The 26,575-nt window shown below is 33.5% G+C and overlaps 2 protein-coding genes across 14 annotated transcripts; both read left to right on the forward strand.

Annotated features, from left to right (window-relative positions):
• The first annotated feature begins 3,401 nt into the window (after positions 1 to 3,401).
• Positions 3,402 to 13,075, forward strand: LOC148607657 (uncharacterized). 6 transcript variants are annotated; one of them, XR_015915456.1, is made up of 8 exons: positions 3,417 to 3,527; positions 5,251 to 5,343; positions 6,052 to 6,172; positions 7,791 to 7,954; positions 9,875 to 10,106; positions 10,906 to 11,065; positions 11,670 to 11,955; positions 13,002 to 13,075. XR_015915456.1 is itself a non-coding variant. In XM_088546769.1 (7 exons), the coding sequence occupies exons 2-7, from the start codon at positions 5,256 to 5,258 to the stop codon at positions 11,718 to 11,720; spliced, it is 816 nt and encodes a 271-aa protein (XP_088402895.1). In that variant the 5' UTR covers positions 3,417 to 3,527; positions 5,251 to 5,255; the 3' UTR covers positions 11,721 to 12,352. The 6 variants fall into 6 exon arrangements, 5 of the variants coding, with proteins under 5 accessions (XP_088402894.1, XP_088402895.1, XP_088402891.1 ...); XM_088546769.1 differs by lacking the exon at positions 13,002 to 13,075 and having other exon boundaries at positions 11,670 to 12,352; XM_088546766.1 differs by lacking the exons at positions 11,670 to 11,955; positions 13,002 to 13,075 and adding an exon at positions 4,690 to 4,766 and having other exon boundaries at positions 3,428 to 3,527; positions 10,906 to 11,621.
• Positions 13,076 to 14,078: 1,003 nt separating this feature from the next.
• Positions 14,079 to 26,188, forward strand: LOC148607658 (uncharacterized). Of its 8 annotated transcripts, XM_088544797.1 has the most exons (8): positions 14,175 to 14,260; positions 15,264 to 15,377; positions 17,485 to 17,722; positions 19,384 to 19,846; positions 20,151 to 20,274; positions 23,046 to 23,209; positions 24,501 to 24,717; positions 25,656 to 26,188. In XM_088544797.1, the coding sequence occupies exons 4-8, from the start codon at positions 19,768 to 19,770 to the stop codon at positions 26,167 to 26,169; spliced, it is 1,098 nt and encodes a 365-aa protein (XP_088400923.1). In that variant the 5' UTR covers positions 14,175 to 14,260; positions 15,264 to 15,377; positions 17,485 to 17,722; positions 19,384 to 19,767; the 3' UTR covers positions 26,170 to 26,188. The 8 variants fall into 8 exon arrangements, with proteins under 8 accessions (XP_088400924.1, XP_088400928.1, XP_088400925.1 ...); XM_088544796.1 differs by lacking the exon at positions 15,264 to 15,377 and having other exon boundaries at positions 14,145 to 14,260; XM_088544798.1 differs by lacking the exons at positions 14,175 to 14,260; positions 15,264 to 15,377; positions 17,485 to 17,722 and adding an exon at positions 14,079 to 14,156.
• The last annotated feature ends 387 nt before the right edge of the window (positions 26,189 to 26,575 follow it).

Genomic DNA, 26,575 nt, shown 5'->3' on the forward strand with positions numbered 1-26,575 from the left:
GACTTTTAGTCCCTAATTATTAAGAAGTTTGCTGTCTTGAAAAACTGCATTGAATCTGTCATGTTTACGTATCATTTAATACTTTGCATTTCGGTATCGTGCCTAATTTATAGTTGTTCTACTCATATTCCCAAAGAATTATTAATATCATGTGTGATATCTGTTTTTGTAGAATCTTGGTTCCCTTTATTATATACTCATTCAGTTTAATACATGTAATTATATTGCACTATGTTTGCTATATTGTACTCGTATCCTTACTGTTAGGTCAGTATAATACCCAGTATATATTAAGAGGCTGTCTATGCGAAAATCAGGCAGATCCTATGATATGGTTGGCACGTGGTAAATTTTATCCCTCTGATTTTTTTGTTCCAATGTAATGTTTATATTATGTTAAATAAGAAGACAATGAATAGCTGGAAAAACGATTCTAGTTTCTTCACAAAGCAACCGAATTTTGCACAAAATAAAGAGTTATTTCTCCTTTTCAATGAATTTCAATGCTTTCTATGTATTTTTTTATTTAACAGTTGCAGTTAATCAAAACCGGCCTCCAACTTTGAGAGAGTATGCATTTATGCTATGAAAGTTTTTTAAAACAAAATTTGTTGTGTTGCGCAACCCACGTGCACTGCCTGGTTTTCGCATGGACGCCCTCTTGAAAAAGTACAAAATTTATCAGCAACAAGTACTTTGCTACTGTGCATATGCAACATAAATAATATGGATTTACATTGTAAATACGGTGTTGTCTATGCATTATCAATAAATATTTAATCTATATTGCACTCATGAAATCCTATTTTATCATTACTAATTTTGACAAACCATTTAGTTTTTCGAAACATGTAGTCATTTTTCCAGCTCCAAAAATCATCCGATAAATATTTCTGTTGCATAATATTTTTTTTTGAAAAACAAACTTGTGATCTCATTTTTTATACGTTAATGATGTTAATGCTGTGCCTAATCATCTTTTGAACAAAAATATGCCATGCAATTCATCCTTTTTTCATGGGTTTGCTAATATTGTCACCAAGTAATACAACTGTTTTAAGATTAAATTCAAAGCACATTAAGAACGAGAAATAGGATATCAATATCAAAATCCAGACCACAAAGACAGACAAAAATCCACAAGTAACCAAAGTTATCTGAAGGAATACACACATTACCTTAAAAATAAGCAACCCGGGCAGCACTGAAAACTGGGAACACAGATCGGTAACCGAGTACATGTAACCGTTGTCAGCTTTTCTAGAAATACCCACCGAGTTGCGCATAAAACGAAGAAGGTAATAGACAGCAACAAGTAAAAAGGAACATATTTTACTAAAAAATGATGTAAAATTAGAGTACGAATTTGTATCTATACATCCTATTTATCTAAAAGCGAACACGAATCCTTTCAATGTTTCTATTGTATTAAGATACCAGATGCAGTGATACCAGATTTGCAAATGATGGGATATCCTTTTACAAAACGACACCGAGGATAGCGAAAATACGACAAAGAACAACACAAATAACCTATGAGTACGCACACACAAAAAATGAACAACACAAACAACTTACCACAACGCACTGAAAAATGAACAATACAAAGAAATTATGAACACAGAAAATGAACAATACAAAGAATTTATGAGCACAGAAAATGAACAATACAAAGAATTTATGAGTACGCACATAAAATGAATTACACAAAGAATTTATGAGTACGCACAGAAAAATAAACAATACAAAGAACTCATGAGTACGTACAGAAAAATGAACAATACAAAGAACTTATGAGTACGCACAGAAAATGAACAATACAAACAACTTATGAGAACGCACAGAAAATGAATTACACAAAGAATTTATGAGTACGCACAGAAAAATGAACAATACAAAGAACTTATGAGTACGCACAGAAAATGAACAATACAAAGAATTTACGAGTTCGCACAGAAAATGAACTAAACAAACAACTTATGAGAACGCAAAGAAAATGAACAATACAAATGACCTATGATTACGCACAGAAAAATGTACATTTCATAGTCATAGCCTCTGACACACTTTACCTTAAAACATTTCAAGTTGAATACCTGAGAGAAAAAAATTGGTACTTATAGTGTTTTCTAAAAATATTTAAATATGCATACATATATGTTTTTTTTAATTAAAAGGAAAACTAAAGCAACCCTATGAAAAATTTTGATTTCGACTGGGACTTGGGATTTTTTTTCCACATTCTCTGCTCAGCATAATTTAAGTATATTTTTCCCTAAATGTATTCGATTGAAATCTATGAATTTGTTATGGTTTCCATAATTCCAATATGATTTCCCACCAAATAAGTCATCTATGTAATATATCTTTACCGATCATAGGATGACATTAGTTCAAAATGATGCGATGTCTTATTCTAGTGACCCATGAAATGGATTCTACAAAAATAAATAAAAAAAAGTTTGAAATAGCAACGACGGTTATGAACATGCCGTAAACAAAATATTGTGGTTAAATTTTGGTGTGTCCTTATTTTAGATCCGGATTGAACCGAGGTATTGTATTTTATGACATCTTAAGGTACGTTATGGCATGTACATAAGTCATCTACAATATTAACATCTGTATTGCTACTGAAGGATTGACATGATTTGATGTCTTATTTCTTTGTTATTAATACAACTTATATCGGACTCACCTTGGCGGACTCAACTGACATAAACTGTGATAAAGTCACTAAAAAAATGCTAATCTAATAAACAATTGTTAACAATAATTAAGATACAAATGTTGATATGCCAATTTGTTATAAACGAAAGAAATTTAAAATGAGTTCTTAACAGTGAAAAAGAAATCTAAAGGACTCTCAGGAAAAGTTGTTTAAAACTTTTCCAACTGGATGACTTGTATAGGTTAGACTATTAAGATCCAGCTGATAACGTTTTTGAACAACACCACCTTGTTGAAAGCAACCGGATTGTATTATTTGACCTTTTTCAATTACTGAAATTTTAATTAAGGTGTTTAACTGCTGACATGGTTTCTCAATGAAGATGTATAATAATACTTAATTAAATATCAACAACGAGGACGTTTAACCTACATATAAAAGTTATACCGAGAGGGGCAGGTCCAGAGAATTTGAAAAAGGAGGGGATGCACGCTGTTTTATTAGCCAACTTTTTGCCGATTAGTACCCGAAATTAATGCAAAATCCAAAAGGAGGGTTCCAACCAATGTGACCCCTGAACCCGTAACTGTACTGACATGGCATTGTATATCGATCACCATGTTAATATGAAGCGCAACTAAACCGTAAAATGCCCATTGATCAAAGTAAATTAAATTACGATGAAAATCGAATATCTGAAGTGAAACTGTTCCGGGTGGAAGATCATTAAGGTAAGCTCTAGCAAGTTTTCAGCATGATTATATACAGTTATGACTACACTTAGAAAGTGTTTATAAATCTATCGATGTTTACGTGTTGGATACACTTTGAACTATAAAAACACGCTCACACTTGGGTAAGTTGTTTGTAACTGCATATGTTATGGGTTGACAACACATACAAACTTTAATGTACTACCTGAGACAATAAGGGTACAATATGAAACATGTTTAAGAAACAAATAATGGATCACTATATGTATGTGAAAAACTATTTCACTAAATGCATTACAACTATATATAGAAAGCAAACTTCAAAAGGTAGGGTTTTAGTATACTGCCGTTAAAGCCGAAACATTTATACATAGATATGGGTTTAGAACTTCAAACTTCCCGTTGGTTTGTTTGTCCGGAAAATCGTTCTTTCACCTTTTTATTGTCCAGTCTATTTTATGGTGGTCATTATATTAACTCAATATATGGTTTGTTATTAGAGCTTTTTCAGGTTGTGTACAGATAATTTTTTTATAGTAATGACCCCTTTATGACAAGCTAATGACATCATATTTTGCTGTATACAAAAATTCATCAATGATATTTATCCTCAGAATTATTCATTATTATTGTTCCGTGTATTGTTGGCGCATAATTATAACATTTAAACTTATTAGGAGGTATGTTTCAGGAGTCTCATTGAAAGAAATCAAAACTTAAATTTGAATTAAGAAGTAAATTGTAATGACGGTCTAATGTGTAAAATATTGGTTTATTATTTTATCAGAGCCTTTAAAACCCATTAGGTACTTCAGAGATAATAAACGGGTATAGTTCTGCTTGTGAGTAATCGTAGAGTTTTGAGAATTTGCTTTGTGATGAAGCGAACAATTACCTACACTCAGTTACATGGTTCTATCTAAAACTTACAACAGACCATAACGTTCAATTCATTTCATTTATTTCTTAAAATTGCTCTGTGGAGAAAAATAGAGCAAATGAAAAAAAGAAACACTAGTGTAAAGACTACATAGTAAAAAAAACGAACGACATGTCTTTTTAGTATCACAATATAGGAACGCATACACTTACATCTATGCCAGTCTAATTTAAATTAGCCCATCCAATCTTTATTTTTTGTCCCGAAACATGAAAAAAAACCCGCAAGGTCTAATTTTAATCAGTCTGTATCTATGCTTGTCATAAGAATAGTGTTGTAGTGGAATGGGATAGTTCCCCCTGTTTTGGATTTTTGAGTTTCATTTACATACGACCGATTGAACAAATCTAATAGCTTTTTTTTAGTTTCCAGCAGAACACTGAGCCTTCAAATCTTATATTGAGACCTGGGTTGCGTCATTTTGGCTATATCATTGTGACTTGTAAGTCAGATAATTGATTTCAAATTAAAATTACGGTCTTTTTCAAATTGTTTTCGTCTATTATATAAACTCCTTGTTTGCAGTGACAATTTTGCTTCAATCTTACAGATAAACTTAGCTTGATGTGTCGTGATTTATGATAAGATAAAATAAGTTTATATACTAGTTTAAGTTTTTGTTCTTGCAATGATAAGTAATAATGATAATATTGATAATGATAACTTTTATAATTAGGTCAGTAGAAGTAGCAACACAGAATGTATAAAATAGGAGAAATAAAAACAAATCTTAGGGTTTTTTTTTAAAGCAAAATAATATTGGTAAAATAATATACTATTCTATAAAAAATGGAAAGACCTATGAATGAAATCAATAAATACCTTCTTGAAAAAAAACTAATGATAATTAAACGGTCATTTTGATTAAAAACAAGGCATTATATTTCTGTTTATATTATATGGAAGCGTTTCTCTTTTACTTTAAGAAGCGATGCAAGATATGGACGACGACAATCCGGATATAAAATCCAAGATAATATGTTCAATGGATACAGTACTTCAAACTGCAAAGCATATAGGTATTAACTTGTATCATATCAAGAATGTTGATTAAACTTTTTTTTTTATTTTGATTAACGACCTGTAGAAAACAATGGTTAGAACTATTTTTATTCATAGAATTCATTTTACTAATGATGTTCTTATACCCGGGACGTCACATTTAATAACTAACTCATTGGTAAAATCAGAGGACGTTTACTGTACCGTTTCACCTGGTCCATACTCCCAGTTGTTAGTGGAGTTTGCTCATTTACTTTAGTTTCTATGTACGTATTATTCTGGCTATGTTTCATGTTCTTTGTTGTGTGTGTTTATTTGTTCCTGTCAATTCGTTATCATTGGAATATGGTCTATTTGTTTACCGTTCAAATCCCGTTTCTCTAGGTTATATTTCTTCACTAAAGATTTAGAATTAAAATAGAAAACCAACTTGATAAACCAGTACAAATAGAAATCACCTCTAGATATTAAACACGCATGTGTTTTAGTCGAACGATGCCATTGTGAAAAGAACGATGAACATTTTATCAAGACCAGCTTCATTCTATCGCTTTTGTTGCCTTTAACGTGTTGCTTAATCGAACTGCGAAAAAACGATTAAATAAAAATGATAAAGTATAATATATTTAAAATGATTTCTTACTTATATCTAAAACTGCAATAAGCAAACTTATATCTTTAATGTTTTTTGCCTTGAAACCAAATTATCATTACGATATTTACAGCCATCTCTAACGATGTCAACCAAGTTATTACCGTAGAATTTCCGTCCATCGGAAAAACAGAATTTAGAAAAACTAAATCAGATAGCTATGTAAATAGAACGCTTTTCAGTATAGCCTTTCAGTAAGTATTATAAGGTATGATATCTTAGTGAAACACCAGTGATCGTAGATTAAACAAAATAAGTAAAGAGTCTAATTCAAGTCAAGTAGATTTCCATGAAACCGAAACGCAAAAACTTTAAAGCAAAAATTGTAAGCCGTTTCACAATGCTAAAAAAATGCTCGAACAAAAAAGAAATAGTCTCAAATGGTACATTGCTGCATTCAAAATAGCAGAAAATTCAGGCTAATGTTAACACTTACAGTGACAGGTAATATTATCGGCGTCACAAAGGTTGAAGATACTTAAGTATTAGTATTTGTAAGAATCATGCAAATTCTGTAAGATGTAATACACCGCAAAAATGTCTTCACATTTTTTATTTTCGTAATTAATTTACTTTATAGGTCTATATGATGAAATGAATAATTATTCATTCAGTCCGAGTTGCTCATTTTCTTTTGTTACTTTGTATGTATGATTTTAGTTACTTTATGTTCTTTGTTGTATATGCCTGTTTTCCATGTCTGGTCTTTGTCCCAGGATTACATTCTTTTGATTACCGCTATAACCTTGGTTCCCTTGATTACTCTTTCCAATATGTCTTCTCTTAGAAGATAACCCATATTGAAAATCTAACAGTTTTTATTGTATTTCAGTGTCATTTACAGAGTTATCTCCTCTAATTGGATTCTACAGTATATTGTATATAACTTTTATTTCCTGAGAACAAGGGTTATGTGAAAAACCACATGTTAACTTCTTTTCACTATAACATTTTAAACAAAATGCCAAAAAAAAATGACAATATGTAGGTTTTCCGAACGTGAATGTTATTTTGCATGATTCTTATCTGGAGTGCTATTTAAGTCTGATAATATTCTTAACTGCCATGGTAACCCAAACCAAAAAAGTGATGACATCACAAACAGTTAAGCATGTGCTCAAACTTAAGTAATTATTTCAGTTTTGTAGCGCTTGGGCCTGGCTAGTTCAAACCACGAGAACACTTGAGCGCGTCAATATTCTCACCTTGACCTAACTTAGGCATATCTCGCATATTAAAATCTTAATTACTATTGGGTACGCCAATAAATCTAGTAAATTTCCTTACCAACAAAAGTAATACATATTGGTAATCTACATTTTTTATCAATAGATCTACCTTGTACTAAAAAAGAGAGTAATCTAGGGAACAAATATTCTAGCGGAAATCAAAATAATATAATCCAGGGACAAAAACCAGAAATGGAGAAAAGACAAACACAACAAAGATTATAAAGTAACTAAAATGATACATACAAAGTAACAAAAGTAAATGAGTAACTCGGACTTCACTAAAAACTGGGAGCATGGACCAGGTGCACCGATAGGGTAAGCGTCCTCTGCTTTTCTAAAAACTCCCGCCGAGTTGCTATTAAAAAGTCAAGTCCAGGGAAGACGAAAGAGAAAAGGAAAACTATAACACGTTGAACAAATCAGTTCTCTTGGTGCAGATGGATACACCGTAACGATCCACGGAATCATGATGACGGCAATAAAACTTCTGTAGTGATGACTTCAATCTTGTTGCAACATAGAGATCACTAAATTGAGATATTGATTTTAGAAAAACAAATTAGGCGGTGTAACTTTACAGTTTTAGAGATAGACAATTACTTGAATATCTGGTCGATGAAGGTGTAGATGTGAACCAGACCATTCACGAAGAGTTTCATACCAACCATTGTGATGAGGTAACAGCCCTGTATTGTGCAGCCATCAATCAGGAGGTAGACTTTATAAAGTTTCTAATTGATAAAGGTAAAACTTGCTTTCATGCTTAGTTGTTGTTAAAATCTTTGGCATTTCTAACCTAACAGGTTGTTTTAAGTAATGCTTAAAATTTGAAGAAGATCCTGAAATTTTAACATGTGTCTCTTGTTATTATCATACAGTATTTGTCATGGTTAAGGTTAAAGTGTAATCAAGGGAATCAAGATTCTAGCGGAAATCAAAAGAATGTAATCTAAGTGACAAAACGAGACATGGAAAATAGACAAACACAACTAAGAACATGAAAATAATACATTCAAAATAAAAAAAGTAAAGGAGTAACTCGGACTCTACTAAAAACTGGGAGCATGCACCTGTAGGACATGTATTTTTTTCTAGAAACACCCGCCGAGTTGCTCATAAAAAAGTCAAATCTAGGGTAGACAAAAGATAATTGAATGATCCTGTTGATTAAAATGTTGATAAATTGTCATTAATTTGGTTGTATCAATTCCCGAACGATGACCGCACGTTTAAAGGAAAACTATGAAACGTTGAACAAATCAGTTTTCATGTGCAGATGGATACACCGTAACGATCCACGAGTTTATGATGACGACCATAAAAAGACCATTAAACGTTTTCAACATAAACAGAAAAGATTTATGAAGGTGCGGAAAGTATACGTTTTATATTCAACGTTTATTATCAGAGGTAGACGTAGAAAATAATAGCAGTGATAAGACCTATACTGCTACCACTCTCTCCAAAGTAGAAATTGTGGAAAACCATAAATCTGTGCTATCCTCTTTTGGTCTCTCTACCAGGGACGATGATTGTGATTTACCGTCTATATACTGGATTCCTAAACTTCACAAGAATCCATACAAACAACGTTTCATATCTGGATGTGCAAAATGTACCACCAAATTTCTTTCAAAACTTTTAACTCCTATACTCACAACTGTCAAAGAGGGTGTACAGTCCTACCACAACACTTGTTACTCCCGTAGTGGTATTAATTCAATGTGGATCCTAAAAAATTCGAAAGATCTTTTGGAGACAATCATTTCAAGACTATTATCTGAATATAATAGCATTAAAACCTATGATTTTTCAACACTGTATACTTCTATTCCCCATACTCAGTTAAAATCCCGACTTAAAAACATTATACATCGTTGTTTTTCCAACAAAAGATGGTACACTTACATACAAATATATAGTTCTTGGTAGAGATTCCTCATACTTTGTAAGAAATAATCCCAAATCATCTTCCAAATATACAGATGTTTACAAAATGCTGGAATTTTTAATCGACAACATATTTGTCCAGTGTGGTGGACGTGTTAGTTGCTCATTTACTTTTGTTATTTTGTATGTATGATTTTAGTTACTTTATGTTCTTTGTTGTGTATGTCTGTTTTCCATGTCTGGTCTTTGTCCCTGGATTACATTCTTTTGATTACCGCTATAACCTTGGTTCCCTTGATTACTCTTCCAGATTTATATTCAACATTTTTCCCATTTACTAAAGGCATTTTGATGAGTAACTCCTTAGGTTATGAATTTAGCAGAACCTTAACACGGTACGTTAAAGACCATCGTGAATAATAGGAAATTGGTAGATCACTTCAAATCGCTTCCTATTATGCCCTTCGTGCTTTATTCACCTTTCTTTCCGAACAAGTCTAAGTAAGGGAAATCAGAATTGTAACACATTTTTTCTTGTATATTGATTTGAGTTCTTTGAGTTTATTCTTTGAAAAAAAAGAAAAAGAAATGGTTAACTTATAATTAATAATTGATAGTTTTGATTGTACATTTATATATTCTTTTCATACCACATTTTTTTCCAATGAAAGTATATAAAAAGAAATGCAACCTTATTTATTGTGTTTGTAGCCTCATCTCGTCCATTTTTCTTTCCAATATGCATTAACTTAATATCAAATTATTTCCCAACAGGTTCAAGCGTAAACCTCTTTCAAGGGCTGGATCAACCCATCAACCTTCAGGTGCCGACAGAGTCACGTGCAATAATTGGTCCTGTTCGCCAATTACATGCCAGAGTATTTCATTTTCGGACAGCTACATGTAATATTGATGATATGAAAAACTTCCTACAGGTTTTAGATTTGTATTTGAAATCTGGTGTGAAGATGAACACTACATCTTGGGGTCCCTGTCTGTTTCTTGGGTAAGTGTATTTTAAAAGAAATCAATTACCCCAAAATAAACCTAAAGTTATAGTAACTTTATTCAAATGAAGTCTACATACGGTTTGACGTCGTGTCAATCTAAAAAAGGAAACATCTTTCATGACGTCCAGGAAGCGTTTAGAAAGAAAAATTAAGTTGTAGTCGACTGCTGAAAACCAAAACAGTTTTCAAAACCAGTCAATCAAATTTATGTGGAAGTCGATGTGTTAATCTCGTAAGGGTTCGTATTGATTATGTCTTGTCAGAAAATAAGACAAAAAAGTAGACAAACTTATTATATCATTAGCAACATTAAAGATCGATTTTTTACTTTAAAGTGATCTCATGTAGAAAGTACTTTGGTTAAAAATGATATACGTGATGAACTATATGAACTAAACTCATTCAGTTAAGAGACTGTCCATATAAAGACCAGGCAGATCTTACTATGAAATGGATATCACAGTGTAAACTTTGTCACTCTATTATTTTGTTATAATGTAATGTTAAGCTCATTATTTTTTGTATCGAAGGACTCAGATTATAAGTTCTCTAACAAATAAACTAAATTGCGAATAAATCAAAGAGTTATTTCCCTTTATTTTAAGTGTCTAGTGCTCTCTATATAATGCATTGCACTTTTACTATTTCAGTTAATTACAAACCGACATTCATTTTTCGAAAACGTGTTTGAAATGGATGAACATGAAAAAATAACAAAAATTGGCATGTGTCTCTATCTTACCTCTTTATATAATCATTAAAAAAAGAAGGAAATAAAAAAATCTTTATTTTCAGTCGAGGAAAGAAGTATAAAGCTAATCGACCGACAACCATTCATGTTTTTGGTCCATGGTTTATCTGTACAGCTGCTGTGATTCTCTTGCAACATGGAATAGACCCGAATCAGTACTGTTTAAAACATGTCTTGAAACAAGTTTCTTGCCACCCGTTTCATGTAGGATATCCAGAAATATGTGTTTCAAAATCAGTATTTCTCCACACGTTTCTTGCAGCAGGTTTTAAACTAAACAGACAAAATATATTAGATTCTGATAAATATTTAGACGACGCATCACCACATGAAAATTCAAGGTACCTATTAAGTCTATATGGTTCAACTGCCAGTCTAAAACACATTGTTAGAACAAGTATTCGAAGGCGTTTGCTATTTGTCAACAATGATACATCTGTTTTTAGTGCCATAGACGAATTACAATTGCCAACATTGTTGAAGGACTATTTGAAACTGTATGATATTGTGCCTTGTGATGTAACGTCAATATTGTGTCATGAACATAGGAAACCAAGGTGCACTGGATACTGATAAATAAAAGGTTTATATATTCTTAGGTAACAGAAATTATCTGCGATCTTCTTTGTAGTGTGATTGATGGATTTACAAAAGAAGATCCAAACCTGTTCTATAATGTTGGAAACAATTTTCATCATTTCATCACACTCACTTATGTTGATTATACAGAGCTGAATAAAAAAAATCCTTTTTTGTTGTACTATGTTGTTTTACATAAAATAAATAACATTTTTTTTCAAATTTTAAGAGGCGGCGGACACCGGTCGTTGACGTTAATAGAAATAACAAACCACTTTAGTTACTAATGCTATCTCTCATGGATAACTATATATAATGATAGCCATAGACAACTGTTTCTACGAGAAAAGGGGCCATTAAAGTGATTTTACTAACCAGTTGTGTGTAGAAACTCATCAAGCGAATTCATTGACACATAAGTACTCCTACAAATATATTAACAAATGGATATTTTGTTTCAAGAAAATAACGGGAAACTGAATTAGAACAGTGATCATAAAGAAAATAATCCACAGGTAATGACTAGACAGAAAAAATAGACAGACACAACAAATAAAATAAAAAAAGCATACCAAACTTTCATGCATATAGCAATAAAAATAAATGGGCAACCCGGACTCCGCTATAAACAGAGAGCATAGATCAGGTTCACTTGTAGGGTAAGCGTCATACGCCTAGTGCTCATAAAGTGTTACGTCCGCGGTAGCACAGAGTGTGAAAAAAAATATAAATTGGTAAGCAAATCGGTTAAAAAGAGTAATCAAGGCAACCAAGGTCATAGCAGTAATCAAAATAATGTAATCCAGGAACAAAGACCAGACATGGAAAACAGACATACACAACTATGAACATAAAGTAACTAAAATAATACATACAAAGTAACAAAAGTAAATGAGCAACTCGGACTCCACTAAAAACTGGGAGCATGGACCAGGTGCACCGGTAGGGTAAGCGCACTCTGCTTTTCTAGAAACACCCGCCGAGTTGCTCATAAAAAAGTGAAATCCGTGGTGGACGAAAGAGGAATGGAAAACTATGTCACGTTTAACAAATCAGTTTCCATGGTGGAGATGGGTACACCGTAACGATCCATGAGTTCATGATGACGACCATAAAATTTCTGTAGTGATGACTTCAATCTTGTACAACATAACCCTGTTCCAGAAGCCTATTTCTTAGAATTCTAGCGCAATACAAAGAGTCTGCGTATTTTCGGCAAGCTCTGGCATAACGTATGAGTTGTGATATGAACACTCCATACGCATGTGCTGACGGGATGTTGCCACAGATGAAAAGAAAGTTGGCAATTCTGAATGAAAATTCATCACGTTTGTCGTAAAGTTTGGTCAATAGTTTTCCTTTACCACCGATGTCTTAGTGTAGGTCAAGATATGAGGCTAACTTCACAGTGTCTGTAGAATCCTTCTCAAGTTCTTTGGGGGTAGACGCGATGTATCACATCTCCAAAAATTAGGATTGTTTTAAGATAATACGTCATCTATATAGAGGAAACTGAGATTAAAGGACCTAGCCAAACGATATACGTTTTATTTTGGATCAGATCACCTATGAAGTCAGCCTCATAAGAGTGAGGGAATAGGTCAGCAAGCAAAGGAGCACATATTCTTCCCATTGTATATTTGGAAGATGATTTGGAATTGTCCGTGGTAGCACAGAGTGTGAAAAAATATGAAACGGTGAGACATTCGGTTAAAATACTCATGATACAGATTGATAATGGTAGCTGTTATGATAATTCATAATATAATGTTATTCAATTTGAATTTCAACTATATAGGTTCTATCGAATAATTAAGAATACGGTGATTATCGAAATAGCATCTATCACACTTCAGGCCCCGAAAACAAATACCTCATTATCTGATCTAGTCTAAGAAATTGACAATGGGCCACTCAATATCTTTTTATTTCGTGTAGTAATTTTGTGCAACATTCCATTAGCTTTTGCATATGGTGTTTTATCAATTTGTATTTACTCAATTTTGAACAGTGATAAACTTTTAGATATAAACCTTGATGATAAAATTCATGCCTTTTTAAGTTCGATGGCCGTCTTGATGAGCTTAAAGACCAATGTATGGCTCCTGACGTTCGTAAGTTTCATTGTCATAAATATTTGATGCAATACATAATACAAAGATACATATGTAATAAACAGAATAACTACTTTCAAAAAGTCAAATGTAGGTTACTAGTGAAAAGTTTTAGTCAATGTCATTTCTTTTGCATTCTATATAAATGACAGAAATACCATACGAAAATCGACATATTCTGTCATACGAAACATGAATGGTAATAAAAAAATTACCGGACTAATAAAATCATGGCAATAGTAAAAAGAAAAAGACAAAGGGGAAAATGCATAATAAATGGCAATATCAGGACATACACCAAATAGTAAGAAACCACCACAATAGTCTTGACTTGCTACAGGAATGCACATGTATGTAAGCATGTAGGACAATACATTTGTCCTACAAAATAATGAAGGCGATGCCTGGGCAGAAAAAAACTGTTATTTCATTATTTCGTAATGATTATGTGGTTATGGTAAACCACTATTTTTTTTATTTATTCATAACAACGTGATTATTACCACCTATGATTTCTATAAATAAACGGATACAAATAAAATAGGTGTGAAGGCACAAGAACTGTAGACAACAGAAGACGCATTTGGAAATATAAATTTCTGGTAGATAGCTTCTTTTACTGAAAGGGATTAATTTAAATTCAACAGTCTTGTATATTTGTATATCAAATTGAATTACGATTCGTCGATTAATGTTCAAAGTTAAGGTGAGTGTACATGTATTATACCTTGAAATTCACATTTGACAAAATACTCATATCAACACATGGTAATGGCAAGCTCCGAACAGCGTCTGATATTTGAAATTAACTCTAGACGCTGCAGCCAGCCCTCTCATAAAATGTCTGCAGCGGATAGTAAGAGAGGAAACATTTCACTGTAGGTTAGCTTGATGAAATTTGGTGCTTTCAGTTTTTATTTAGTTAAATAGAAACCAACGACTTGGCATCTTTTAATAATATGGAATAAGGAGATTTTTGTAATGAAGTTCCAAGACTCTGAAAGGAAGCTGCATAGTTGTGATCGATTCTTACATTCTTGTGTAAAAAAATCAAAGCAATAAAGATGGTGCCATTTCTCTGACATATCTTTATAAGAAAGAACGCAAAGAAATAATAATTTATTTCAATCGACAATTCCCAGTGAACACCGAAAAATTCGACCGCTATTCAAGTCTAAAATAAGATTAGATTTAAAACTTAAAATTAAGATCGGTATTACATCCATTCATCCACAAATGGCAGTTGATTGACATAGATCATTTCTATAGATCATTTGTATACATTATTTTTAGATTTAAATTCAACGCGTTCTTTAAACTAATAATATTTTATTACGGAAAGAAATAAATTATGGCTAGCAGAACCTTAACTTTTTTACATTATAGTTAACTTCCAAGAGTAGAGTTTGTCCTCCTTTCATAGTTTTCCTTTCCTCTTTCGTCTACCCCGGACTTGACTTTTTATGAGTAACTCGGCAGATGTTTCTAGAAAAGCAGAGGACGCTTACCCTACCGTTGCACCTGGTCCATGCTCCCAGTTTTTAGTGGAGTCCGAGTTGTTCATTTGCTGTTGTTATTTTGTATGTATGATTTTAGTTACTTTATGTTCTTAGTTGTGTATGTCTGTTTTCCATGTCTGATCTTTGTCCCTGGATTACATTCTTTTGATTACCGCTATAACCTTGGTTCCCTCGATTACTCTTTCACAGTATTTTATCATCGCACAACTACATGTGATATTGATGAAATGCACAATTTTTGGATTTGTATTTGAAGTCAGCTGTAGAGATGAAAACTATATCTAGCCCCTGTCTATTTTATGGGTAGGTATTTTTAAAGCAGTCCATTGTAGTACAAAAAACAAACGAAAGTTAACTTACTATTGACAGTCTAATGTAACATATATTTTGTAACTTTATTTAAATGCAGTATTGATACAGTTAAACGTAACACGCCAACAAGTTAACAACTTATATGACGTCCTGGAAAAGTGTAAAAAGGAAAATTGCAGTTCATCGCTAAAGTTCGTAACAGTTTTCGAACATTCAACTTTATGTTAACTGAACGGTAAATTGCTGCATTTACCTCGCGAAAGAACATACTGAACCTGCTCAGAAATTTGTAGAACACCGACAAATTCATCATTCCATCAGCAACAAAAAAGAGTGATTGATTGATTGATTGATTATTGGGATTTAACGCCCGGGCAGCAATTTTTCAGCTGTATCCAGGCGATAAAAATGAAATGGATGATAAAATGAACATGAAATGATGATGAAATGAAAAATGGGATGGGACACAAGGATAATGGGGTCAATAAATTTTGATTGCCACTGGAAATAGGGAAAGGTGGGTAGGTTGGGACAATTTAGCCTCCTGTGGCAGAGCCCAATGGTTGCTACACCGATAGAAAACCACAGAAGGGTTCTTTAACGTGCGAGGTACAAGGCATCTTTCCTACCACATTGCACCACTATGGTTTGTGGTCAGGTTTTTCGTATTATAGCCTGACGACCCCAGTAGATCTATAGGCAGAACGCCTTAGCTCCCGGCCGGGGTTCTGAGCACTATTTCGTCGCCTTTTACGACAAGTTTATTGCTGCTGAGGGCCTATTGTATTGACACTAAAAAAGATTAAAAAAATTAAAAATGGGGTCATAGAGAAAGTAGAAACTAAGGTTGAAAAGATAAAGTAAATAAGTCTACTTCATATAATTATGAGTGAAAAGGATCTTTTTTTCAGTCGAGAAAAGATATACGAAAGAGATACGCTATTAACAATGTGTGTTGTTAGTCCATGGTTCATCTGTACAGCTGCTGTTATCCTCTTGCAACATGGAGTAGACCCGAACCTGTATTGTTTAAAGTTTCTGAGCATTTGATGTATGACCACTATTATAAAAAAACGCACACGTGTCTCAAATTGCTATTTCTTCACGCGTTTCTTTCCGCAGATTATAAGATAAACAAACAAGAGTTATTAGATTGTAATGAATATTTAGACGATATATCACCACACGAGAATTCAAGTTTTCTTTTGAGTCTATATGGTCCAACTACTAGTTTAAAACACATTATTAGAACAAGAATAGACCCGTGTAGGTCCGGGTGTCAAAAGAATAGGCCTGCAGCAGCGCTAAGCTTGTCGTAAAAGGCGACTAAATAGTGCTCAGAAACCTAGCCGGGGCTAGGGTGCTCTGCGCACAGAGCAACTGGGATATGTGTCCCAGGTGGTGGAATGGGGTACCCCTGGCGTGTTACATGCTGGGGTTGTCAGGCTATAATACGGAAAACCTGACCGCAAACCATAGTGGTGCACCGTGTTGGGAAAGATGCCACGTCCCTCGCACGTTAAAGAACCCTACTGTGGTATTCTCCCGGAATAGGAACCATAGGGCTCCGCCACAGGAGGCTAAATTGCCCGACCATACCCACCTCTCCCAATTTCCAGTGGCGATCAAAATTTGTCGACCCCATTGTCCTTGTCTCCAATCCTTTTTTCATTTCATCATTTCATGTTCATTTTATCATCAATTTCATGTTCATCGTCTGAATATAGCTGAAATATTGCTGCTCGGACGTTAAACCCCAACAAACAAACAAACAAGAACAAGAATACGAACCCATTTGCTATTTGTGAACAAAGAACATCTATTTTCAGTGCCATAGACGAATTACAATTGCCAAAATTATTAAGGACTATATAAAACTGAATGATATTGTGCCTTGTGATAGAACTTCAATATTGTGTCAAGAGTATAGGAAACCTACGTACAGTGAAAATTAAAAAAAAATAAGATATTACTTGTGTTTACATACGTTCTTCTTGGGCGAACAGAAAATGCTGGCATTCTTCTTTTATTCCGACATATTCAAATAAGTAAGGCTTTACTCGTGGCCAAAAATGTTTCTTTTATACTATGATTAAAGGTACAATCGATTCAAGCACACACTCTGAAACAACCGTAGTCACCAGAGGGCCTGTTCTAGGGATTAATTGCCAAGCGGAACATCTTGGATGTGATTTGGAAAATGTTTACCTTATTCAGTTAACATATGTTTCAACACTGAGAAATGTGTCAATGAAAATCTTCTGGCATCAACTATTTGGAGCGAGTTATGGATTTTACTGGGCTGGTTGGAGTCTGTCAGGAAAAATTTTACAATTGTTTGTATTTTATCCTACATAATTTACCGTATATTTCGCTATAAATATAAACTGTTCATTGTTGAGATTGGTTACATGAATTTTATGACCCCTATGCTACTGTTACCGATAGGTCTTTTTTTAATTTTCTGGGAGTCATCTTCTGCATACTAAAAAGGGTACATGAGCCGGTAACAATGCTGAGCATTAGGTGGGTCCGCTGGAATAGCAAAAAAAAAAATATAATAATAATAAATTCTGGTTGTACATGTTTATAGTTATAAGTACCACAGTTAATTGCAGCTTCTGTTCCGGTCTTCAAAAAATGTATTTTCGACATTTTACTTTTTGTACTAATGAAAACAATACTTTTCATCATGTAGAGATAATGGACAGTATGATTATGAAAGGTTATGTTAGGTGTTTACGGTAAACCGTATGTTACATATCAACATGATTATTAATGTAGACGTCTATAAATAAACTGATAAAAATAGATGTGAATATTACACAAGAAAGATAGACAAACGAGGACAGCCTTTGAAATGTGAATCAAAAAGGTAAATTGTTTCTTTGATGTTTCATAATGTGGGACAGTGGCGGATCTAGAAGTGGTGTATTGAGTCGGCACTCCCATATTTATTGAAAAATTTGTCAATTGACAAAAAATGATAAATAATGTCTTGGCACCATTCCCCTCCCCATTTTTCTGAGAAGTCCCGAGTGGCACCCCCTTTTTCATAGTGCCTTGATCCGCCCCTGCGGGATAGATTTTAAGTTTCACGTGTTTGATTTTATATGTAGCTAGGAAAGACACAGTATTCATAAACGAATATTAGATTAAGTTTATCAAACCGTGGATTTATACACGTGTGTAAATTACTTTATAACATATAATAACATAATGCTGTGTCTTGGTATAATGATATATCTATGTTGTTGGATGTCATTACTGTTTGTTTGTTTGTTTTTTTCGTTTTAGTGTAAGTTTCTGTAAGAATCCGGCAAAATAGGAAAAATCAGAAACATGCATGTCAAAAACACACCCATCTGACAATATATAATTTCATTCAACGATGCTTTCTATATTTGTGATCTCTGCAACACTGGATTTGCTCAGAAAATTTTCAACTGAATGTTAGAAAAATGAGATTTTTTTGACAGAGTTATCTGCCCTTGAAATTATCATTTTCAGTGCATTTCAATGAAATTATAACTCAAGTTACCAACAAAGAGATATGAAAAATCTTGGGTGTTTTCTTGATTCTGATAATTAAACTTTCAAAATTGTGGGTTTTAACATACCATTGTTCAACCACTGCCGTATTCTTTCAGGGACTAACACTTAACTTGCATGAATTAATTCAGAAAAAAAGCTTTATTTTGATGCTCCTCAATATGTTATTCATTTTAACTACGTCATGAACGTAAAAAAAGGATCACGGTCTTACTAATCTTTACCAGCGTCTTCAACGATGTAGTGGCTCGACTCCGTCCGTCCGTCACGTTTAGGGGTACCTACTCTGTTTAATCTGTAACTCAAAAGGTACATAATTTAAACTAATAGTACTCAAACTTTGTCCATTTTTTGTATACACATTGAAGATGCGCATCTTTTTTGTGGGGAAATTTGATAAAATTTGTTTCATACTTTGTAGCATGTTAACTATTTTCACTTTTAGTATGTTGTCGAGTGTACCAACATGATCCGCATCCAACATGTATTGACCCAATATTATTTGAACTTACCTGTTTAATGTTTATGTACACATTGAAGATGTGAACCTCGTGTTACGGACATATTAGACACAAGTTTTACCTGAATGTTACTTCTTATACAGCGATATTTCACATACTAGGCGGGCTGCATACTTGATAGTGGGAGCAAGATCCTGTGGTAGAACACGGAAAGTTTCAATTCTACCATCGAAGTTTTGACAACGCGAATTATAAAAATGGGCAGTAATTTAGTTGATTTTTAGTGTTCAATATATGATGTGTTTTATTCAAGTAAAGTAAAACTTCGATTTATTATTTTTTAAACTAACAAAATTTAAGAGTTAAAGATGGGACAGCTGCTCACTGGTTTATCAGAAAATACAACTTGTCGAAAGGAAAGGGCACTCGAAACAGCAAGAAAAATAGGTAATAATTTAAAAAAAATAAATATGCAAAAGAATTCTGTGTCTATTTTTGCCATGAATTCAATACAATTTCATCAATTTATTCAAAATATTGTTTATATAATTGCTATCATAGTTTTGGTACGGTTTTGTTTTGGTGGTTGACATATAGCTGGTCGACAACGAACAATAAACTTTTTTAGGATTTTTCCTTCAAGATTGTATAAAAAGAAAAATATTCATGAGACACGTGTGTCAATGTTATCGATCTTAGCCGTCTCGAACTCATCGAATTGAAGCGTTTATTCAAAATATTTTCTTTACAGCGAACTCTAATAATGTTGACCGAATTGTAACCATTGAAACTCCCATTGTAAGCAGGCGTCGAGATGGAGAGATCGACAGATGGACAAGACGAACAGAACTGACTCCTTTGATTATAGCATGTCTGTAAGTTAGTCATATAACAAAAAGTATGTAGGCGTCTTGTGCATATATACATCAATATATGAAAAGAATGCTTTTTCTGATAGGACTAAGCAGTAAGTCTGTAAAACGAGGTTCAGTCGAGATGTTGGTCATGTATGTGTATTTGTGTCTTTTTTTCACTTTTTAGTTTCATTTTGAAGAAATGGCATTGTTCTGTAACCGTAGATTTTATTACATTTATTGTGTTAGCATTGCAGAGCTTAATAAAAAGGTGAGTTTACTTTTATTGATTTTTGAGGTAAAGACTAACTTTTCAGAAGTTTTATAGTCGTCATCATGATTCCGTGGACCGTTACGATGTACCCATATGTACCATGAAAACTGATTGTTCAATGTTTCATGGTGTTCCTTTCCTCTTTCGTCTACCTTGACTTGACTTTTTATGAGTAACTCGGCAGGTGTGTCTAGAAAACAAAGGACGCTTACCCTACCGGTGCACCTGGTCCATGCTCTCAATTTTTAGTGGAATCCGAGTTACTCATTTACTTTTGTTACTTTTATGTACTTTTGTCTGAGTAAACTATGTGTGTTTATCAGTTGCTTTTTGCTAACAGAAATATCAAGTACGCTAGATTTTGATTAATTATAGTGGAAATGGCTGAATGACTTACTTAAAGGTTATAACTGTTCACTACTTAATGCTCAATTATTTCTATTACGAATCAATTGACGATGAATTACTTTAGTTAAATTTGATTGTTATAAATGTTATAAGTTTAAATGCAAAGAACAAAAGAAAATTACAATTTGTAAAGAAATTAACATTAGTTAATACTCGTATGTTAACATCAAACAAAGATTATTTCTAAATCCCTTTAAAACTCAGGCAGTGGGTGAAAAAAACACGTCTTTCCATAAATGTTTCATAATGTTATCTGAAATGCAGAAATGTATTTCTTTTCGTAGAGGTATGAATAATATAAATGCATTGCCATTCCAATATCAAAGGGAGATAACTCCCATGCCCATCATTGTATTGTAACTTCGAATCTTCGGATATTTCTAAGACGAACAAACTGTCAATTCGTCTCCAATAGACTATAAACTATGAGCTCATATTGACAAATTCGTGAGCTGTTTTTCTGACCATGATTCATTATTTGTCATTTTGCCCCATTCTTACATATTCCAGCATTTAACACAAACGCATGACAAGAATACACTTCCGCACAGAAGTTAGACTTATTGTTACCGTTTTATCTCTGGAAGTCAACGCTAATAAAATATTCAAGTAAATACACCAGTATAATGTAATGAAATGTGACGAAATATGCACTAAAAGAAAAACCGTGGAGTAAAACTTGAATTATCTTTTCACGTTCGGTGGAGTGGTAAATTTGTAGTACAGAAAGTTTTTTTCGTGGATTTAAGGAGGTAGACCTAGGGTAAGGGACAAAACTCTTAAAAATTATTGGAATGTTTGTATTCAGGATTTTACATCAGTCTCATGTAAGCATCAAAGTAACTGACTGATTTCATTCTATTTCATAGGAAAGCTTGAAAGGCTTTGATGAAATTGAATATGACACAAACATATCACTGATTTCAAGAGTTATGTCCCTTACCCTAGGTCTACCACTTTAGACCTGAAAGTAACGGACAAAGACACTTCAAACTAAGCAAAACAGAAGCCTGAATTGCTCACCTGGTTCATTTTTCGCCTTTCAATGGCAATAGCTCTAACGAGGATTCGTTATGCAATTTAGACCGAAAAGTGACTTTTGTAGGCCTTCATCAGTTGAATGTTTTTTTTCTATCTATTATAGTTTTCAAGATATTTGCTAAAAACTGAAAAAAAAACGCCACCTTTGGTTTCAATGACAGTAATTCATAGAACTCTACAAGCCGAAGAACGAAAGAAAGCCTCATCATTTTTCTCTATCTGCTATAAATTTTGAGATGTACATTGAAATAAGTGGCAGTACACCTTTTTTCCATAAATGGACTAGATGGCCATGTTCAACAAACTCCAAGCGCACATTTTGTGCAGAATACCCTAAGAAAAGCTCATGCCAACTTTAAATAAAAATCTGTGAAGTAGTTTCATAGAAGAAGATGTTTAAAGAACAGACCACTTTGACGACGGATGCCAAGTGATTGGACTTAGGGCAAGGTTTGTCAAAAAGTCCCATTCAAGACTCGTCTATCCGAAAAAATATATTAGCAAACCTGTCGGATAATGGATTGACTGATTTTAAGTTTTCCATTTTTCATTACATTATGCCATCGTCATTGTGAAGAACTTGAGTATAAGTCTTAAGTCTTAACCTATTTATGAAATTATACCACAAGTTGCCATTTCACTAAAGGAAGCCTGGTTATGAAGGTTTGTGACTTGAACCGTTTAGGAATAAGATGTCAAAGATGACGAGAAACAAGCATTTTTATAACGTATTTGAGTAAATGTGAATGGGTGCAAGAAGTTTTCATACCACAAAATGAGGTCTTAGACTGGATTCGGGATTTGTGACTTGAACTGTTTAGGTATTATATACCAAAAAAGTGGCAAAAACAAAGCTGTATCAAGCTTCATTAGTGTGTTTGTAGTTCATGGTTGGATCTCTGCGGTCATATCAAGCCACGTCATTTCGAAGCACTTTATTGTTACTAAATTTGGGATAATTTTAAAGTATTAGTTTATTATATCTCGTAATGAAGTCACTGTGGCAAGAACTATTCGAAAATCAAAAATAAATAATCGAGAATTGTTGCAACAGATTTTCATTTGTTAGTTTCAGGGACAAAGCTTTAGTAAAATTACTTATCAAAAAGGGTGCTGCTGTCAATAAGTTTTGTAATGGTGACTTCCACGACAACTTCAATAACAAAGCAACACCGTTGTATTGTGCTGCAATATGCGGAGCTGCTGAAATTATCAAACTGCTACTTAGCGCAGGTACCAATATTCAAGTAATATAAAAGAGTTCAGGCTAACAAATGGTTTGAATTAGCTTAATATATATAGATGACATATTATCTTTAAACAAACTTAATTTCGTTGATTTTATACATCGCATCTACCCCAAAGAACTTGAGATAAAGGATACTACAGACACCGTGAAGTCGGTGTCATATTTTGACCCGTACTTAGGAATCGATGGTAAAGGAAAACTATTGACCAAACTTTACGACAAACGTGATGACTACTTTTCATTCAGAATTTTCAACTTTCCTTCCGTCTGTGGCAACACCCCTTCAGCACCTGCGTATGGAGTGTTCATATCTCAACTCATACGTTATGCCAGAGGTTGCCGAAAATACGCAGACGTTTTGTATCGCGCTAGAATTTTAATAAATAGGCTTCTGGAACAGGGTTATGTTGCTCCAAGATTGAAGTCATCACTACAGAAGTTTTATGGTCGTCATCATGAACTCATGGATCGTTATTGTGTATCCATCTGCGCCATGAAAACTGATTTATTCAACGTGTCATAGATTTCCTTTCCTCTTTCATCTACCTGGACTTTTATGAGCAACTCGGCGGGTGTTTCTAGAAAATCAGAGGACGCTTACCCTATACCTGGTAGGTACACCTGGTCCATGCTCCCAGTTTTTAGTGGAGTCTGCTTATTTTTGCTCATTTGCTTTTGTTACTTTGTATGTGAGATTTTAGTTACTTCATGTTCTTTGTTGTGTATTTCTGTTTTCCATGTCTGGTCTTTGTTCCTTAATTACATTCTTTTGATTACCTCTATAACCTTGGTTCCCTTGATTATTCTTTAACTCGATTTCTTTGCATACACGCTAAATGTACACTTTCCGTATTCATTTAATGATGTAGCAACACACACACACACACGCGCGCGCACACACACTGCATTTTGGTCACCGCGAATCAAGCTGCGTTGAAAAATACTGAACGATCTTACAGAAAGTTCGATCTCAGTAACCACTGTTGCTTTTTGATGAATGAAATTGTAAAGTCGTTGACTAGTTGTTTTTTTTTGGTCCTCTCATGTCTGGATATATCAGAAATGTTTGAAATAGAATGTTAGAAAAAATGTTTGTAAAAAGTACATTTTTGATAAGTTTTCTGTACCGAATTGATAACGATAATACCAATTTCTAAATCAACTCAGATATAGAAGTGTTTATTTTTATAAAGAACTTATTTCAGAGGCAATGTAATATATGCTTATTTTTCACCAAACTTCAGGGACTATCTCTAAATATGCTTACTTTTTCAGGTGCAGATGTGAACATATGTCAGGGACTACCTCAATGTATAAACCTCCAGGCACCACCTGATACCCATGCAATCATCGGACCCGTTCGATATGGACCTTTTATATACCTTTGTGATGAAAAACCATATCCTAGAGATTTAACTAAAGTTTTGGATTTGTATTTAAAAGCAGGTGTAAAACTGAATTCTACATCCTGGGGACCATGTTTGTTTTTAGGGTAGTTATGTTTCTTTATGTTTACATATTGTGTACCATTGTCAGTGGCGGATTAGGGGGGGGGCTTTAATTGAATTAAATGCCGTGCAAAGCAAGGCAAAAATATTATGGGGTGAAACTTGTGGTGAAAAATTAAGATTTCATGCAAACATTTTTTTAACAATTTATAGGGAGCGTAAGCCCGGCACGCCCGTCCTTGGATCCGCGCCTGGTTTTTAGAAACATGGTTTATATATCGTGTTTAATCTCGATAGACATGAATATAAAAACAAGTATCCTTGATATTTTTTAGATAAATGCAAAAAGGTAGAAAAGAAATATTATGGCGATTTTGTCGCCGTCGTCTCCAGTAGACATTTAGCTTCAAAACAATAACTTTGTTATAAGCGTACATATTTTTATAAAATTGTATCACAAGGTTCCTTGCCATGACAGAAAAAATGGATTAATTTTTGGGTTTATTACCCTATTTGCTAAAATTATCTCTGTTCAATTCTATATAAAAATGTAATTTTGGGTTCTTCAATACACACAATTTAACTGAGTATTTCGGATCTTTTATTTTTGTTCCGTTTAAATATAGTCAACATCTTGGTCCAAAGGTTTCCAAATGAAACTTGCTTAGATTTCAGAAATCATTTGATGCTTCCAAATGGTGAATCATACCGTTCAAAATTAAAAACAAATGTATCAAGCTGTAATGTTGTCTGCATACCTTCCCGCCTATCCAGTGCTAAAATTGTGCGGTCGTATCAAGAACCTTGCGGAGAATTATTAAAAGTGCATTCAAACGAGAAACAAAATCAATACTGACAAAACGCTCACACCATTTTTAAGTATTCGTTTATTTAAACGAAAACGAATTTCTTGTTTGTGACTTCCTTTGTATAATAATGCACGGTAACAATTCTAAGTGTTACACTAATTTTTGAGTTACAGAAGAGGCAAAGTATATGAGGCTGATAACCCCACAACCCTTAACATCGATGGACCTTGGTATATTTGTACAACCGCAGTGATACTCTTGCAACATGGAATAGACCCGAATCTTTATAAAATAGGGGACATAACTCTTCAAATGATGCGTCATAACAGATTTGGAAGATATGTACAGACTGGAGATGAAAAACCGTGTGTTTTAAGGGAAACATTTCTTGAAGCATTTTTAGCGGCTGGTTATAGCCTTGTTGACTCTGAAATTAGCCGTTTTGACCACTTGATAGAAAAATCTAGGTCACGTGAACTGTATGAAAAATATGGAACGCCTGCTAAACTTAAACACCTATGTAGAACTTCAATAAGGAGATGTATACTTTCAGTTAATAATGACACTTCTATTTTCAGTGCTATCGATAGTTTAGAAATGCCCAATTTATTGAAGGATTATCTTAAACTTAATGATGTGGTTCCTAACAATATTGATACTACACTTTGCGCCGAACATAGTCGTTAATTAAAAATAATTAAATTGATTTGCTTGTTTAATTTCGTTTTGAACTCTGTTTTTAATATTTTTAAAAGTCTGCTTTTGGAAAAAAGTCTTTATTAGCGCGAGTGGCTGTTCATACATGAGTGTCTAAGTAAAATACTTCCCTTCCTAATTATGCAGTGTTAAGCAATCACCATTTTCCATTGTGATATGTAATAGAACAGTGTAAAGTTTCATAAAAATCCACTTAACACTTCAAGAACGTGTTTTATAGAATTTTGCACAGATATCTTGCTTCATTGGCATTAGAAAATAACACCTAATTTCCATAGTAGGCAGTTTAATAAAAAATGTCAGGCGAATTTAACATGGAAACTCCATGATTTACATGTACAGCAGGGATGGACCCAGACATTATGAAAAAGAGGGG

Source organism: Perna viridis, chromosome 9 (genome assembly GCF_037379345.1).
Source record: "Perna viridis isolate PV_CMFRI_1.1 ecotype Kerala chromosome 9, ASM3737934v1, whole genome shotgun sequence".
In the NCBI taxonomy this organism is placed as follows: Eukaryota; Metazoa; Mollusca; class Bivalvia; order Mytilida; family Mytilidae; genus Perna; species Perna viridis.

Bases quoted from the DNA above. Each gene is read 5' to 3' on its own strand.
- LOC148607657 (XM_088546768.1), top strand. From the start codon at position 5,256: ATGCAAGATATGGACGACGACAATCCGGATATAAAATCCAAGATAATA. The intron at 6,173-7,790 runs GTAAGTATTATA...GTAACTTTACAG, and splicing joins CTTTTCAGTATAGCCTTTCA to TTTTAGAGATAGACAATTAC. The intron at 10,107-10,905 runs GTAAGTGTATTT...CTTTATTTTCAG, and splicing joins GGTCCCTGTCTGTTTCTTGG to TCGAGGAAAGAAGTATAAAG.
- LOC148607658 (XM_088544798.1), top strand. From the start codon at position 19,768: ATGGGACAGCTGCTCACTGGTTTATCAGAAAATACAACTTGTCGAAAG. The intron at 20,275-23,045 runs GTAAGTTAGTCA...TTCATTTGTTAG, and splicing joins CCTTTGATTATAGCATGTCT to TTTCAGGGACAAAGCTTTAG. The intron at 23,210-24,500 runs GTACCAATATTC...TTACTTTTTCAG, and splicing joins CAAACTGCTACTTAGCGCAG to GTGCAGATGTGAACATATGT.